This window comes from Oculina patagonica, chromosome 2, assembly GCF_052425735.1.
Source record: "Oculina patagonica isolate OP01 chromosome 2, crgOcupat, whole genome shotgun sequence".
NCBI classification, from domain to species: Eukaryota; Metazoa; Cnidaria; class Anthozoa; order Scleractinia; family Oculinidae; genus Oculina; species Oculina patagonica.
This window is the reverse complement of record NC_135759.1, coordinates 16,579,830-16,596,860: the sequence shown is the minus strand read 5'-3', so window position 1 is coordinate 16,596,860 and position 17,031 is coordinate 16,579,830. Positions and strand designations below refer to the sequence as shown.

The window sequence follows — 17,031 nt, the reverse complement described above, 5'->3', positions numbered from 1 at the left end:
CGTTCGCTCGCTCGCTCGAGCACACAACATGAGCAAATGGTTTTCAGCTTACGTCACGGGACGTTACTATAAGAGTCCAGTCCTTCTACGCGTGAGTGCCTGGCACTTTACAGATTTCTTTAAGAATACTAAATTCTCTACCTTTGCAAAAAGTTGCATCTTAACATTTTAACACAGGCATTGGTTTGTCACCATTTTGTATTGTAGCATCATCTGATAAAGAGTTATAGTATCCAGAGTATAGATTTATCAAAGTATTTAAGTGTTGGAAAGTTGCTTTCTAGCAATACACCGATTCCCCATCCCATCAGGCAAGACACCGAGCTTCTAAACACAATCGCAACAACATAGAAAAATTGTTTTATCATGATGCAAACAGTATTCATATCTAATTAAAATAAGCCTTTGTGGATTTTTAATTACATTTATCAGCACTCTTCTTTAGTATCACACTTATAAAAACACTCATCTTGATGAAATTTAACTTTAATTTAGCACAAGACTAAAATATTGTATTTACTGGCTGCCACACAGTGATTTGAGTTAAATATTTTTGTAAAAATGCTTTAAAAAACTGGCTGCGACCTAGATGGTAAGTAACCCCTTGAACGAAGCAAGACTTGGCCGTGTGTATGTCTACCGGCTTAACCTGTCAGCTAAACTGGTTTAAACTAGTTTAATTGACTCGAGCTCGTATTGGGTTAAAGCTTAGTCCAAGCAAACCTTTAGGGGTAAGCTTTTCGAAAGGCGATTAACAATAATCTATCTAATAAGTTGTTTGAGGTTTTATCTCTCTTGAATAGTCATTTTATTGCTAGAGTTTTGTCGAGTTTGAGACGGCGATGGAAGCCGGCGATGGTAACCGTGCCAACACGGTCACAGCCGTTGTGAATTCATGATTGGTAAAATATTTACAATAACGGACCATTGATAATCAATCCTTACAAACGCTTTTACCTTTTAAGCCTTTCTAACTCCCCGAGTCAAACTCGTGTGATTTAACTCTGTCGTTGAAAATTTATGTTGACCATTCAAATGAATGCTATTGTCATTGAAGGCGTCCTTCAGCTGGTATTAACGTCTAGAGGGACAAGAGGGCTCTAAATTTAAAGTATCTTGACGAAACCCTGAAGTGTGATCATTCAAATGAAAGCTATTGAGCAATATTTGACCTGGCAATCTTATTAAATATAACGGGGGGGGGAAACAAAAAAACAAAAAAAAAAAAAAACAAAAAAAAAAAAAAAAAAAAAAAAAAACCAAAAAAAACCAACCCCCAAAAAAAAATTATAAAACACAAAAAAATCCTCTATCAAATTATCCCAAAAAAATCTTTGCACAACTTTTCCAAGCCAAAATATTCGGCAAGCAATTAAAAACCCCATAAAAAGCCGGGGCCCCCCTGGGGTCATAAACAGAAGAAACTTCGGGTTATGACAATCTCTGTAAGAAAAGACAAAGTATTTTGAAAAAGTATCGTATTCATTATAAATAATTCTACATCTACGTCTTTAAATAAAATTATTTGCATTCAGTAAAAGAGGAAAAAGGATTTTTTTTCACAAATATAAACTATCAGACTATGGTAAATTTTCAAGCCAAAACATAATTTCAAAATAAATACTATTGCTAGTAAATAGGGCTTGAGTGAGTTGGTCTTGTTTGGTGTAATTCCTTGTAATGTGTAACAAATAGTACTTAATAAAAGAGGCCTTTATCATGGCACTCTGTAAAGCCCCATCACATGACAGGCGTTGTGATGTATTTTCCACTTGAATATCCAAATGTGTCCACACAGACTGGTAACGAGCGTGTGGTATCTCCATATGTGTTGCCGAATCTGAACCGTCGCTCTGTAGAGTAAAGATGTAATGATTACAGGAGTAATGTCAAGGAGGAATTTGCCGATTTGTGGTCTTAAATGTTCTGACATTAGTGGTAGGGAACTTTTCACATGAAAAACATTATCTTTGGACATCTAAAGGAAGATATAACCTTTTTGGTTAGAAAAAAAAAATTGTTAAAAAAATTTTTTTTTTTTTTTTGAGGCGCGGGGGGAAAAAATAAAAAGTTAGCTCATTTTTTAGTTGCATCCCTTCCCCCCCTAGCCGTCCCCACCCAAACACGCTTGTAAAAATTTCAGTGCTTTAATATCGCAATTGTTAAAAAAAATAGACCATTATTTTTATCTTTTCTGCGTCACAAATAAAAATTTTGGCTGTTCAAAAAACTGTTTAACACGGTGACATAGTCTCTAAATAAATAAATAAATAACTAGCTACTTAATTTGTTAATGCACATCCATTGCAGCTTAAGGGGAATGTAAGCTAAAGGAAGCAAATGGTGTTCAAGAAGTTAGAGCGATTTTCACTTGAGTGTCCAAAACAATTCGCGTTTGCTTTGGTTTTGCCTTACTCCTATTGATTGGTTTAAAAAGCTTATGCCACTTTCTCAACCAATCATTAGTAAAACCAAAAACAATCGCGACTCGTTCGCGATTGGTTTTGGTTTTACTCGCGATAGGTTTTGGATTTGGTTTTGGAAAACGCAAAACGCGTTTTCCCGCGTTTTGCGCGGCTACACGTATTTGTTTCTAGCTTTTATTGGATCACTGTATTGTCTGTATCCTTTGTGATTGGCCAGAGTGTTTACTTTCGTTTTGGTTTCAGATCATTTAATCCGGCGAATTGTGTTCTGGTATATTAAGTCCCAAACGTGATGCACTAAGCTACCTTCAAATTGAACGAAACTGTACTGAAAATTAATGATTTACTAGGGTATAACATTAAAGGGGTAAATAAGCCAAAAAGTTAGAAAGGATATAGAGACGGATATGTAAGAATAAACTTGAGAAAAAAGATCCCAGAGCCGGGGGAGGTTTTGTTTGGAGCCCTTGGCCCTTCGAACGGACTTTTGGTCACTTTTTGAGTGTTAGTGCACTTCGTCAGCCACAGCGACATGAAGTGACAAGTGTTTACTTACGTGGTATATATCCTGTGTATTTTGGTTTCATTCCTAACTTCTTGTACAACGTTCCGTGCTCTGCGATCAGCGGTTTAACAGTCGCCTCTGGCAACCTGAAAAAAGAGATTTTTTAAGTTTATCATTGTCATTAAAGATGTGAATATTGTTCATCGTGGTGTAAGATAGGAATGAACGTTTATTTGTTTGTCTCACGGTAGAATCGCTTTGAGATGTTGATAGCGACGTTTCAACTGCAATACTGCTAGTCTTCATCAGGCGATGAGGTCGATTGTTTGCGCGTCGACGAACCAACGTGCATAAAAAAGCGACGCGCAAACAATCGATCTCATCGCCTGATGAAGACTAGCAGGTATTGCAGTCGAAACGTCGCGATCAACATCTCAAAGCGATCGTGAGACAAACGAATAAACGTTCATTCCTAAGTCAGTTATCGTTTTATCAAAGTACGCAAGCAACCTCAAATGTCCTTCCATTCCAACTACAAGGCATGGTGCATTTTCAGTGACGTTAAAAGTTATTACTATTCTAGCTGATTTAAACTTGCCTAGTGACGTCAATAGCCTGAGTAGCCAGGCCCTCCTGTTTATTGCGCATTTCAAGGGAGTCCGTGAAGCCGTCCTTTGTCCAGGTAGCGTATCTAGTACCCAGGTCATGTTCTCGTCTCCGCGGTACGTAACCCGTGTAGCCTGGTAAGGGTGCTTCACAGAATTCACGATGTTCACCTGTGTAACAATAAAAACATTCCATGTTTCAGCGAGTTTTCATTACAATTATATTGATGCTAATAAATAGTACGCGCAACATATCTTTACCATTCAACATCTTTTATAGCTAGAAGAGTATTTGGAAAGTCCAAAGAGATATTTGGAAATGCATTTTTTTTTTTTTTCCCCTTTATAAAAGAGTGGTAAAAAAAATATTATAAAATTTTTTAAAAAAAAAAAAATATTGTGGGAAAAAAAAAAAAATTTTTTAAATTTTTATACCCAAAAAAACAAAAAAAAAAAAAAAAAAATTTCCAAAAACCAAAAAAAAACATATTTATACCGTAGCTTGATTTCATCAGAAAATTAAGTTTTAATTATAATAGCATCCCACTATTTCAGAACAGTTTAGGCCAATCATCCGAAATCCCCGTGAAATACTCCCTTAATAACTGCATGTTTGTAATTTATACTTACTAGGGAAGTAGCCTTTGGAGTATTTTGGTGCTAGATCAGGGTAATTTGTGGGCTCTTTGTAACTCGGTACAGGCCTTAGTTTTGGATGACTGTAGACAGTTTTCTTCAGATCATCTTGTTCTGCTCTGTGAGTCTTGTCCTTTTTCCATAAGTTGCTAACGGCCTGTTCTGTTGCTTCTCTGTAGCGGGAACCGTACAGAAACCGCATTGTTGGAACATAACCTGATAAAAAGAAATGAAAAAACTATAAGTGAGTGACAATTTCTTCGTAATCATAGTTTTTTTATTTTGTTTGCTGTCGTACATCATAAAGAACTCGCCAAATGGTAACGAGAGTGGACGCAAGTAACTGCAAGTTGAACTTACGAACACTAGACTTTTGTTGGCTGGCCAAGCGGACTCTCAAGTCTACTTGCAAGTGCACGCAAGTTGTTAAAAAAACCATTTCAATGCTACTGCGCGCGCTGCAATTCAGTACTTGAAGTAAACAGCAAGACTTGCGTTGACTTGCGTTGGGTGACCAAACGGTGAAAACCTTGCTGGCGTTGACTTGCGTGCAAATTTGATCTCGACCAAAGTGATGCAAGTCAACGCAAGTGCACGCAAGTCCTGGCCAAACGGAGACGCAAGTAGACGCAAGTTTTCCTTTAAGCCGCAGAATAATATTCAAATTTTTAACCTGCCACGATTCGTTAGGTTCACAGATTATTCTAACTACTTTATGCACACATTTATTGGCCTGGGCAATGCTCATTATTTGTTTTCCGTTTTAAAATATTTGTAACTACGGAAAGAAACTAGCAGCTCTTGTCTAACATCTGCTCCCTTGCTTGTCGTTTTTACCAAATCGTTGTGAGTTTTTTTACTCCAACACAGACACTTCCGACTGCCCTCCCGACCTACCTCGTCCCCAGGCGCCGGTCGGCCGGACGGTAAAGGCGGTGAGGCGGGAAAACAGGGAGCGCGGAGGCTATGTTCCGAAAGTTGTCGACAGCATAACGCCAACACATTTCTAACAGCAACTTCGTTGATGAAAGCTGCGGGTTTAGTTTTTTCTCTCACGAAGAATCATCTACATACACACAGTGACCAATCACGTTCACGTGAAGATTAGAAGGGCAATTTTATGGAGTGTTATTTAATTCAAATAAGGATTTCAACTGCCAGACTTTAAAGCTTCGAATTGAGTTTACAAATCCTTATAAACACATGAGCGAATCTTTATTAGTTAAGGATCTATTAAAAATGGCAGAAATGTGTGCAGAACGATCTCAGGACGTGACTTACAATAAATTATTGAAATAATCAAGTTTGTCGAGGACTTATCTCTGTGGGGGTGACTCATAAGTTGGAAAACAAATTTCTATATCTAAGCTTAAAAATGTTATTTTTTATTAATTCATTCGCGGAAATTGGGGATTATTTTAAAGGGTAAACAGGGTCGAGAACGCTTATGTGAAAGCGTAACTGATAACAGCGAGGAGTTGGAAAACATTGTGTACTGAAGGAAATTCGAGAAAACAAACCGAGAAACTCAGATATTACTGAGCAACTCAAGTACCAACAATATCACGCAATGAAAATGCTACCAAAATGACCCTGTTTCTCCTTTAAAAACTGAGAAAAGAAAAACGGCAAATGAATACAAGAATTGCGTTTGAGAACTACTGAACTTCACTAGCTTTCAAATCTTTAACCAGTTTTAAAGCTCAAAGCCGAAATCTTTCATCTTGTAACACTTTAGGAAACTTTAAAACAGAATATCGGTCATAGGCTTCCATGAATTGAAAATACACTGAACGGAACGACCGAGCGGTACTAAGTCTATTTTCTGTGTTAAGGCTAAGTCTATTTTCTGTGTTAAGGCTGAAGACCAAACCAAAGCAACTTGATATACTTGGGGCCAAAGTGAGTTGTAAATGCCTTTTTGAAATAGTGGTTTTCAATAAACAATGGCTTAACAATGGAGAACGTGAACAAACGCAAAGCAGTACAAAAGAAATGCTCTGGGTTTTAATGAAGTTTTAAGTGTGTATAGAAATGATATTGTATTTGTATTGCAATACTCTACCTGTGTAATATGGAACCATGGCTGCCGTCAGCTTGTTGTCCCCATTGGGCTGTGGTAGATATGGTTCTCTTTCCCGCGGGTCAGGCAAAGTCATCGGAACAAGTTTTTCATTTCGCATGTGTCTCTGCGGTGAAATAAAGAATAAATAAGCTTCTAAACCAGTTGTGTATATATACTGAAATTAAAATAAGAGAACAAAGCTACCAAGCGGTATATGACACAATGAATGAACTAAACATGTGCTAAAAACGTGTTTGCATATTCAGTTAAGTCTTGAAACTTTATAAACTCATACCAAATACGTTTAGAGTAAAAAAAGTTGAATTGAACGGTGAAGCAATCAAAATAAACTGAGCTTTCTCCTCAGCGTCTACAAATTTAGCGATATCCACATTGACTGAAAAAGCGGCTCTTTTAAAATTTTATATTCGCGCGTCGGTGAAACAAAGGAAATGTACGTATGGCCGTATATAGGTTCTGCAAATGATGTTTATAGAAAACACTTTTGAAGTAAATATATACATGGCCACACAATAAATCAAGCTGTTTCTTTTGTTTCATACAGTTCGGAGAACTTTGTTAAAAGAAATCACTCCGATTTTATTTTACTTACTGTAGTGAGTTTGTCCGTTGCTATCCCATATGTATGACCACATTCATATTTTAACTGCGGACAGTAGCCTCGGTACCTAGAAGAATGCAACAAAAAATGTAAAAATTAAATTTGCCGGTAAGACTTCAGTCACTTTACAGGCTGCTGTGTGCAACCGATAGATGGCGTTTCCAAGGCACTTGAGAGCATTACTTTAAAGATTAACTAGCGCAAAAATTATCATTTGGTTATAACTTAGAGCGGCGCAAAAAAGGCCAGAAAGTTTGGCGCAAAATGTTTTTGATCTTCACAGTCAAATGTCGGCTTCAAACTCGGAACTTAATTATCACCTATCTCAGCCGGTGGTCCCATCTCAGCATCTCCCTGGTTTCTGATAAAAATTAACTGATTCGTCTCGGTCACTGTAAATGGGTTACTTATTAAAGAAGTGCTGGTTTTCGCCTTTCTAATTTTTGAATGCGTCTCTATTCTTCTCTTCCGAAACTTTTTTTTTCAAGACTAATGTGAAATATCATGCGACTTACTTCACCGAAGAATTAAATGTGACTCCTGCATAAAAGGCATACACTATCGAATCAATAATTTACCCCAAACGGTGATTAATTTTTTACGCTTCTTTATCAATTTATGCCGTGAACGTTCTCTTATTTGAGGCGCACAAATTCAATAGCTCTTGTTACCGACTGTTTTAAAGTTTAACATTTGTGTTGAACTTGTTGTACTTTCTATTTACAACACAAACTACCATTCAAAAGTGTCACCACTCTAAATGAGCCACTTTGTGCCGAAAGATCGTCCCAAACTAAGATAACATCGGCAATTAATGACTCCTACTAACCCGGGTAAATTACTGGCTTTGTGCGGATTCGTCAACTCCGTAAAACCCATTTCGGAAGCGCCAATCTTCGACCGCGATCTGTAGATTCTGTTGAATTGCTGTGCAAACTTTTCTGCTTTACTTCGTTGTCAAGGTACACAATGTCCCGTTGAGATGGAAAAAATCAACACCACAAAGGCGCTGTATACGTAATGTACTGTTTGGAGAAGTGTACAAAGAAAGACGCGTTCTCAGCCAATAGGATCGCTCGCCGCCCTGTTGATAGGTAAACTACACACAAAAGGTGTCATTTACTGTCAAAGTTGATTCGTTTAGTGTTAATGGTGACAGCTGAAGGGATTTATTAAGTGGCATTTTATGTAAATTTTGCCAACCACACGACACGTCAATTAACAATCGAGCCAGCCTTGCAGGGGGGGGGGGAGGAAAAAGAAAAAAAAAAAAAAAAAAAAAAAAAACCCCCCGGCTGTTGTTAAGTATTCTTCATTTCAACGTCAACTTATTTACAATGCGTGGGTTATTTCTCTCATTTGCGAAACTCGATTTCTGCGTTCATCGCAATGTGCCTTTCAGTAAAAAAGGAGTTAAATCAACTGGAAAATCAAGGAACTGACACAAGTGAAGCCCGTTAATTTTAGGACTCTTAAACTGAAGTGTTTTGATAAAGTCTTTCGAGCGAACTCCGATCAGATCAAAGGATAACAGTACTCGTAGTATTTTTAATGGATTTGTTTTGAATTCTTACGGTACAGATAATACTTTAACGTTCGGTGAAGTGACCGAAAAAGAACGGCCACCGAGTAATAAATGTAATGAACAATCAATCAACGATAAGGCATAATTTATGTTTCTAAGTAAATTTGGAACAGAACTACTGTTTTTAAAAGTTTCTAACTAAGACTCTCAAAGAATTTAGTAGATCAAAAGAATTGTTCCACCATAATACGCAAACACAGTCCAGAGTTAGTTAAAATAATTACAAAACAAACGGTTATTTGACATTTCTTGAAACTGATATGTTCAATGTACACTGTGGGATTCGGAAGGACGAAGAGAGGGCGAGGGATGGGGAGGGGGTTAAAGAAGGGCCTTTTCTGCTTAAGGGGGGAGTGAAGGTGCGCTTTCTTGCTCTTTCTTAATTTATAAGGGTCCTTTTTCACTCGGGCCTTACTTTTTTCAACGAAAAAGGAGGTGAATGACCAGGTCCTCTGGACTTAGCAAGGTTGGAAGAGCGATGAATTAAGACGATATCCACAAGAGAAGGTATTTTCGTAGCTTGGAAATGATACAAGAGGTAGTTGACGCGTCGATCGAGGGAAGACTGGGCAATAAGTTTTATTTCCGCCTGCGATTTTGTCAGCGGAATCGCCCATGCAAAAGTGTCATGGCGAAACTACATGTGGAATGATCGTAATTTTTAGCAAGAAAATATGTCGGTTACTCAATTAGTTAGAGCAAGATGCCTCTTTTGGAAAACGAACAGGCTTCTAGGCTCTTACGGTCTTCCTAGAACTCGACATTTGTCCAAGAATTTCACGTCACAATTGCGTTTTAATGTCGAACGCGAGGAGAGTTTCTGTCGCAGATATTTCAGAACCACGGCTCTTCTTTCTGACGACACAAGCTCTAAGAATACAGATTTGGAAGAAGGAAGTCGAGGTTTAGCGTCTTCTGAACACATTGGTGAAACACCAGCTGTAAGTACACCATATGAAGATGAACTGGACACTGAAGCTAGTCAGGAAACCTTACTTGTCGAGGAGTCCTTGAGCATCGAGCCTTACACGGATGTTTACGAACAACCTTCTCCCAAATGCCCAGGTTGCGGGGCTGCTTTTCAAAGCGAAGATCCCGAGAAGGCCGGTTACATAATACCTTCAAAGAATCCAACTACAGGTGAAAAACGCCCAGAATCTGACCTAGCTGTCAGAACACTGGTATGTCAAAAGTGTTTCAATTTGAAGCATTACAATAAGCCCTTTCCTATAACTGTAACCTCAAGCGAGATCATGGACTACTTGAGTCAAATACAGAGAAGAAAAGGGTTGATTCTTTATGTCGTAGACATGATGGATCTACCTGGAAGCCTTTTTCCGAATCTTCTTGAAACTGTTGGTGAGGCAAAGAGGATCATTATAGTTGGAAACAAGGTAGACATGCTTCCAGTAGAGGGTAACCATACTGGGAAGCAAGAAAAACATTTGAAAGAAATGCTTTTTACAACTTGCAAAGCTCATGGCCTCGAAGGGGCAAACATTAAAAGTATGTGCCTTGTCAGTGCTAAGACTGGCTTTGGTATTACTCAGCTGGCAAGTAAAATATTGGAACATTGGGATCACAAGGGTGATATTTACCTCATTGGTTGTAGCAACAGTGGAAAAACATCCTTGTTTAATCTACTGCTGGATTTGTTTAGTGTTCATAAGAAGGCTGATTTGTTGCAGAGGGCAACAGTCAGCTTGTGGCCAGGCACAACGCAAAGAATGTTAAGGTTTCCTATTGGTCAATGGATGTTACGGAAGCTGTGTTTGAGAATGCGACAAGGTGTCATAGAGGTGAGTGCGAATTATAAGTCTACACTGCCAGTATTTACATGTACATGGTATATGTACATGTTACTGCTTTTTTTTAATAAAAGAAACGGTTGCTCAAACAGTTCATTGGTAACAGTTTATAGTGGAAATCCCCATAGAAGAGCCTTAGAGCGGAGCCCCATAACCACAGAAATAGGAGAATCGTGCATGCACAGAAACAGGAGAACCATGCATTTGATTTTTCATGGTCATCATGGCTAGCCCGGGCAGGGGTCGCGGGTGCGTGTATGACGACATATGATGACATTGCACAACTTTAGATAGATGCTTTATTAAAACTAAATTGCAACCCAAGGCTTGAATAATATAGTTTTTACAAAAAAATTACAATGGTTAAAACTTGGCAGCCATACTCCAGAAATAGGTTAACGAGTCAGCTGTCAAAACAAGGTATCTGCTGACCAGTATTACATAACCATATCACAGGCTCAGGTATAGAACTCATCAAGGTCATTAGCCTGCAGAACAGGCGGTTTATTTTTTGCGGGGTTATTGTGAGGTCGCGCGCGAGGGAAAAATAAACCGCCTGTAGCCAGACCATTGTTCTTGCTCTACCGCCCACTTTTTTGATTGACATGAAAGACTGAGAAAGGACCAATCACTGAACGCTTAAATTTATTAACGCGAAAACACGTCTCAAGTATCAGTACTGCGAAAACAGTTGGTCGTCTCGTTTGACACCTCTAAATCTGTAATTTGCCATCATGTTTCGCTAGTTCAGTTAGTTTTGTTTCATTTCCATTAGTAAGATATCCTTAAGGTTTTGAAATTTTCGCTCTGGAAGTACAAGGTCTGACAAATATTCCGGCTGTGAAAATGCAGATTACTAATTGATGCCGGGCCTGGCTGATAATAAATATTGTTGCAAGATGTGATCTTATCACGGATGACACATTTATCTTTGTCCTGCTTCGTCAAAGGCTGTTGTAGCTTTACTCCGAGAAAGCTTAAAGTTGGTTTTAGAGAGACATTTTGTGTCGTAGATTCTTGCATTAGTTTGATCGAGCGCTTTGTCTCTTGAGCTAAATGATAAGGTTTTACTGTTTACCTCCTCTGTTGTTTGTGTTACGTTGGCACAACATGATTCAAATGTAGATACTTGAAATTACCGTTCGCTAACACGAGGATTCTCGGAAAGAGCTGATATAAAATCAAGTTTTTTCCGAAGCCTGTCGGTAGCAGACTCAAAACAACCTTCTTTTCTAATAATGCTTCGATACGCGTCTTGTGTTTCTCCTTTATAAAATCTTCAACACACTGATCGAACCGGAAACAAATTGAGGGCAGAAGCGAACACTTTGATCGCCTTTTTGTTTTTTCACACATTTAACATCATGTGGCTTAAAGCAGCCAATCACTGAAAACCGTTTGCCAGGCGAACGGTTGGAAGAGCATAAACAATGGTGTGTCTACAGGCGGTTTATTTTTCCTTTGCGCTTCGCGCTCGCCCCCACGCGACCCGCAAAATAAAAACTCGCACTTCGCGCTTCGACCCGCAAAATAAACTGCCTGTTCTGCAGGCTACAAGGTCATGTGTTTTTTAAAGTTGACCTGGAAATGGTTTTCCATTGGAATGCAGGCTCAAGTCCTAATTTTTTTTCTGTCTGTGGTCAGTAAATTCAGATTTAAGGGCAAAGCAAATAACTGGGGAGCTCCAATTTTAGGCTTGACTAAATCTATTTATACTCTGTAAACCAAGACTGTAAAAATAAAAATTTTAACAGAAGAACACAGTACAGTGGTGCTGCCCAAGCTCAAACCTGAAACTCTGTTTTAATACAATTCTGTAGTTTCATGTCCGATGCTTTTTACCATTAGACCACCACGTTTGAAGTGGAAGCCCTTCCTTGATAGGAAGCTAGTCCACTTCAGGTTACCCCCAGCATTTTTTAATTTGCCCTAATAGTTTGCCAGTACCCATTTACTTCTGGGTGAAGAGAGTTGCCAGAGAGTGGCTTGCCCAAAAAGACAACAAAGTGACTCTGACCAGAATCTATTGTGCTTACTGTTAGGCCATTGTCCCTTTTGACACAGTAGATGTGTAAATGTACGGTAAAAAGGTAGGGTAAAGCCTCCAGTCGAGCCAAGTGGCTCATCAGACCGGAGCTTATCCCAGTTTCTGTAGCATTAAGCAGCTAGGAGTATTGCTACTCCCCCCTGGATGGGATGCTAGTCCATGGCAGGGTTACCCCCAGCAGAAAATTCGTGGTACCCATTTAGACACCTGGGTGAAGAGAGGCACTATGAGAGTAGTGTCTTGTATGACATGGTACTTATTGATTTTTAAAATTCATTCTCCTCAACAGAAGCCAGATGACACTGAATTTCGAATTGACAGCGAAATAATTACCAAAGAAGAAACAAGCTACAAGGATAAATTACCAAGAAGAAAAGTTACCAGAAAAGGCAATCCAGTAGCTTTGGTTCCTACTCAGTCAGAGACAGGTCTTGATTTTCTTAAACCAAGCTTTGTGATGGAAGAACCCAACAAAAGTCAGACCTGGCTGTATGACACACCAGGAATTATCAATGAAAACCAGGTTTGACAAAAATGTGTTTGTTTCTAAGAAGGGTCAGTTGAGATACATAAATGTACATGTGTACATGTAGGAGTGAAAATTTAGGTTCTCTTTTATTGTTTAGTTCTTCAAAGTTCCAGTGAGTCCAACATGACCAGCCATAGTCTGACCCATAAGGGGACATCACTGGGGGTCAGAGCAAGTGTTCACCTAATGGGAGTAAAACTAAAGTTTGTGTCCGAGCCAAGTGGCCCCTACAGCCGGAGCTTAGTTTATTTTCTGTAGCATTAAGCCACTAGACGTATTGCTACTCCCCCCTGGATGGGATGCTAGTCTACCGCAGGGCTACCCCCCAGCATTACAATGTAAATTCGCTGGTACCTATTTAACACAAAGAGCCACTGTGAGAGTAAAGTGTCTTGCCCAAGAACACAACACAGTGCCCAGGCCAGGGCTCTAACCCAGGCCATTTGACTTGGAGTTGAGCGCGCTAACCATAAGGCCACCTCCCATTGAGTCGTTTTTACAGGCTGGTTTATTTCAAGATTCCCCTTACAGTTTACTAATAGCCGATTCCCTCTATAGCGCACGCCTGCAGGGAATCACGGTAGTTGTATTCATCAAACCATGCGCGAGACTCGGCAACGATACACGCTGCTGAGTCTCGCGCATGGTTTGATGAATACAACTACCGTGATTCCCTGCAGGCGCGCGCTATAGAGGGAATCAGCTATTACCTAACAGGAGATTCAACATGTATTGTTTGTGTGGCTGGTTCCATAAAATTAATTATGCCATACAAAATATGAAGGTTTGTGTACATGTATACATTCACAAAGAGTAACATAGCATTTGGATGTTAGATCTGGATCCAAACTGCATCAATCATGCACTCATTTTCAGTTTGATTATTTTGACAGATCACAAATCTGTTGACAATGGAGGAGATAAGACGTTTGAATCCAACTCTGTGGTTTGTACCTAGGACGTTTATTCTCAAACCGGGCAATTCTTTACTGTTGGGTGGTCTGGCCAGAGTGGACTATCTTGAGGTGTGGTAAAATGTAGTTTGTTTTAGTTTGTTAAGTCATATGGCAAGGCAAGGAAAGTAATAGGCTGGCATTGATTTCATGTATATTTCCCAAATTGAACCTATTATTTTAAGAAAAGCTGAATCTATATGTACTTTTCATTTTTTTTTTTCACTTGAAAAGCGACCTGTTACTTACCTTTGTCCAATTTTTCACAAGGTTGTCTTAACCCTGGCGAAGTTAACGAGTCTTTGCTTACTGTTGTTTGACAAGAATTTCTGTTTTTCTTCATTATAAAGATAAAGAGACAAAGCCAAGACAGTGACTGTGAGTGGGACACAATTCCAAAGGTGGGGCTTTTGTCTATAAAAAATACATGTACATGTTCATGTTCATGTACATGTATGTGTTGTTTTTTACCAATCAGCAACTACACCAGCACATTGCTGATACTGTTATCTGAAATCTACTGAACTGTAATATTGTTCAGTACTTTGAAATTGTCAGAATAAATAATATATTACAGAACCTTATTTATGAGATGCTTTTTGTACTTTGATATTGCATGTACAATCGATAATTGCACTTGTCATTTACCCTCCTTTGGACACTATATTTTTGTATTGTGCTTTTTCCTGTTTTGGTTTTGCTTATTGAGTGTTTTTCATTTCACTGTTCTAGGCAATTGAGTCTGTTTTCTTTACCGTGGTTGCGTCTCCCAATTTGCCAATACACATCTGCAGTGAAGAACGCGCTGATGAAGTGTACAACAAACATGCTGGGACAGAACTGCTAGGGGTAAGGTGTTCAATATCTTGCATCCGTAACGTACTCGTCTAAAATCAGTGGACTTAGTAAAAAAAACTGGTATATCAATCCAAGACAATTTTTTTGTTATTTGATCTTGGCTTACAGATACCTGTTGGTGGAAAAGAGCGCATGGAGACTTTTCCACCGTTCGGATCACAAGACTTTACTATCAAAGGAATCGGCTGGGATACCAGCGCTGCAGATGTCGTACTGTCCAGTGTTGGTTGGGTGTCGGTGACAGCAGGGAGTGGTTCGTTAGTAACACTGAAGGCGCACACTCCTAATGCAGTCGGGCTTCATGTCAGACAACCAGCTTTGCTACCGACTAGTGTCCAACGAAGAGGTTGGTAGCGGTGTCCTCTACTAAGAAAAGCTCATGCCCAATTTTTCCGTGTCCGCGAGTGGTCGTGCATTGTCTTGATTGGTAAAAAAGAATCAGAAGCCCTTTGGGTTTTCTTCGGAAGATTTACCGACAAAGACAGTAATAGACTTTATTTCTGTTTTCAGCAAAAGAATTACAACTGTATTACAAAAAAGTTAAAAAATAGTGAAAATGTTTTATACAAAAATATGAGAAATTATGATAGAAAAACCACATTTAAATTGACTGAATGTAAAGCTGTTCCTCTTACGATAAATGAAGTCTGGTGCTTCTTGTACGCGAAACGGGCACACGTATAGGGTTGGAAGATCTAAAATAATACACGTGCTCCTAAAATGGGTCAACGAAGCGCTTACAAGGGTGTATATCTGATTCAGCGATTTCCTTAAATTCCTTGACACCTGTTCTGGCGAACGTTAGTGTAGAATTTCCGCTTCTTATTTCTTGCTTTTTGCTTTTAGGCAAACGTGGAGTAAAATATCAGGGGCACGTCAGTGCGTCGCGATACGAAGCCACGCGGAGAAGGAATCCACAGTTTGTAAGCCAGGCGAGGGGCAAGATTGAAGGCGAGTACCAGTGGGTCAAGGAAATCACGAGAAAAAGGAAGGAACAGAGATTTTTACTCAAGGCTGAAAAGCGGAGTAAAGCCAAAGACAAGAACTTACTGCAGCGAAGTGCTGTCAGCGATCCGCCATATATACCCGGGGCCATGTGGCTTCCTCTACCCCGGGAAAAGTTAGAGCAGGGGGAGGAGAAAGAGAAACGGAAGTTAATTGAATAAATGGACGGCATACGTGCATTTTGATAGCTGACAGTGAGATGAAAGCCTGTGGCGAAATCCTAAAGGGGGATTATTTTGTTTATGAAATGAGGTGAAAGATATAGGAAATATTGACTGCTTCCAGACGAAGTTCTTGGATTGATAGCAGTCGATTTGGTGGAAATTCAACTTTTATTTCTAAACTTAAAATTCTTATTTCAAAACTACTGATCCCTAACCCTTTGTTTTCGTTCACAAACATCTTAAAATCAAATTTTTTTAGCAGTTGTGGAACCTTCTCCTGCACACCTTAATTAACGTGAAACTAAAGAGATAACAACTGTACGAGATAACTGGAAAATAGTGCTAAAACGTATGAACAAAAACATTCGAATCGTTCCTTTAACAATGTGCTGGGTCAACACCACAGATCTGCCAGACTGACAAACTGAATTTGCTGTACGGTCTCGTCCATATTTTGAGAGTCCTTGGAATTGTTATTGCCCAGTTACAGGAACTGGACGCTGGGCGCGTTATCTTATGACAATATGTAATTCAAAGCAAGATTGTTAAAACATTTGTCATTTAACTGATCAAACCAGAGTTTACAATGTTGCCAAAATTAAATAATTTTGCAGACGAATTTAATTTTCTTACGTATTCTTTAATATAACCCTCGCCGCTCTCACCAGTGACGGCCAAATAGCTAATGCGAGGGAGCCCAGTGTGCTGACTTTTTTACTTGGTCAAAAATTTACTGTTGCGGCAACGTGACAAAATGCAAGAGGCAACCTTGATCATTCCATTAAGGGCGCAGTAGCAGTACACCTATTCACTTGCTACGAATAACCGGAAGTAAGCACCAGCACCGACGAGCCCCATAGCCTTTCGTTTCTCTTAGCCGGCTTGGCACGAGAAAACGAAGGGCTCTGGGGACATAGGATTTTTGAATAAATTTGAATTTTTTTGATTGACTGTTTGGAACAAAGAATTCCTAAACGGAAGTCGAAAACGTAACGGCTCTCTCATACATTCTTTTGAAACGTCATGACTTAATACATGAAGACCGGAAGTCCTAGAATCTAGGACTAGAAATCCTGTGTCCCCAGAGCCCATCGTTTTCTCGTGCCAAGGCCCAGCCGGCTAAGAGAAACGAAAGGGTTATGGGGACGAGAATGCCTGATACCTAGAGCCAATCTCGTTCTCAGAGCCTGCTTCCCCCTTGAGAAAATCAAGAAAATCCTGGT

At 39.3% G+C, this 17,031-nt stretch overlaps 2 protein-coding genes across 2 annotated transcripts; one reads left to right on the top strand and one right to left on the bottom strand.

Annotated features, from left to right (window-relative positions):
* Positions 1-1,403: 1,403 nt before the first annotated feature.
* LOC144641808 (ciliary microtubule inner protein 2B-like) lies at positions 1,404-8,073 on the bottom strand. The gene is made up of 7 exons (XM_078500831.1): positions 7,689-8,073; positions 6,851-6,926; positions 6,238-6,361; positions 4,167-4,388; positions 3,530-3,707; positions 2,983-3,077; positions 1,404-1,853 (listed from the first exon to the last, which is right to left on the bottom strand). Exons 1-7 carry the CDS (start codon positions 7,736-7,738, stop codon positions 1,741-1,743), a joined length of 858 nt encoding a protein of 285 aa, XP_078356957.1. The 5' UTR covers positions 7,739-8,073; the 3' UTR covers positions 1,404-1,740.
* A 928-nt stretch (positions 8,074-9,001) lies between these two features.
* On the top strand, positions 9,002-16,427 carry LOC144643164 (nitric oxide-associated protein 1-like). The gene is made up of 7 exons (XM_078502328.1): positions 9,002-10,243; positions 12,589-12,822; positions 13,722-13,853; positions 14,132-14,182; positions 14,514-14,630; positions 14,748-14,985; positions 15,486-16,427. Exons 1-7 carry the CDS (start codon positions 9,119-9,121, stop codon positions 15,803-15,805), a joined length of 2,217 nt encoding a protein of 738 aa, XP_078358454.1. The 5' UTR covers positions 9,002-9,118; the 3' UTR covers positions 15,806-16,427.
* Positions 16,428-17,031: the final 604 nt, after the last annotated feature.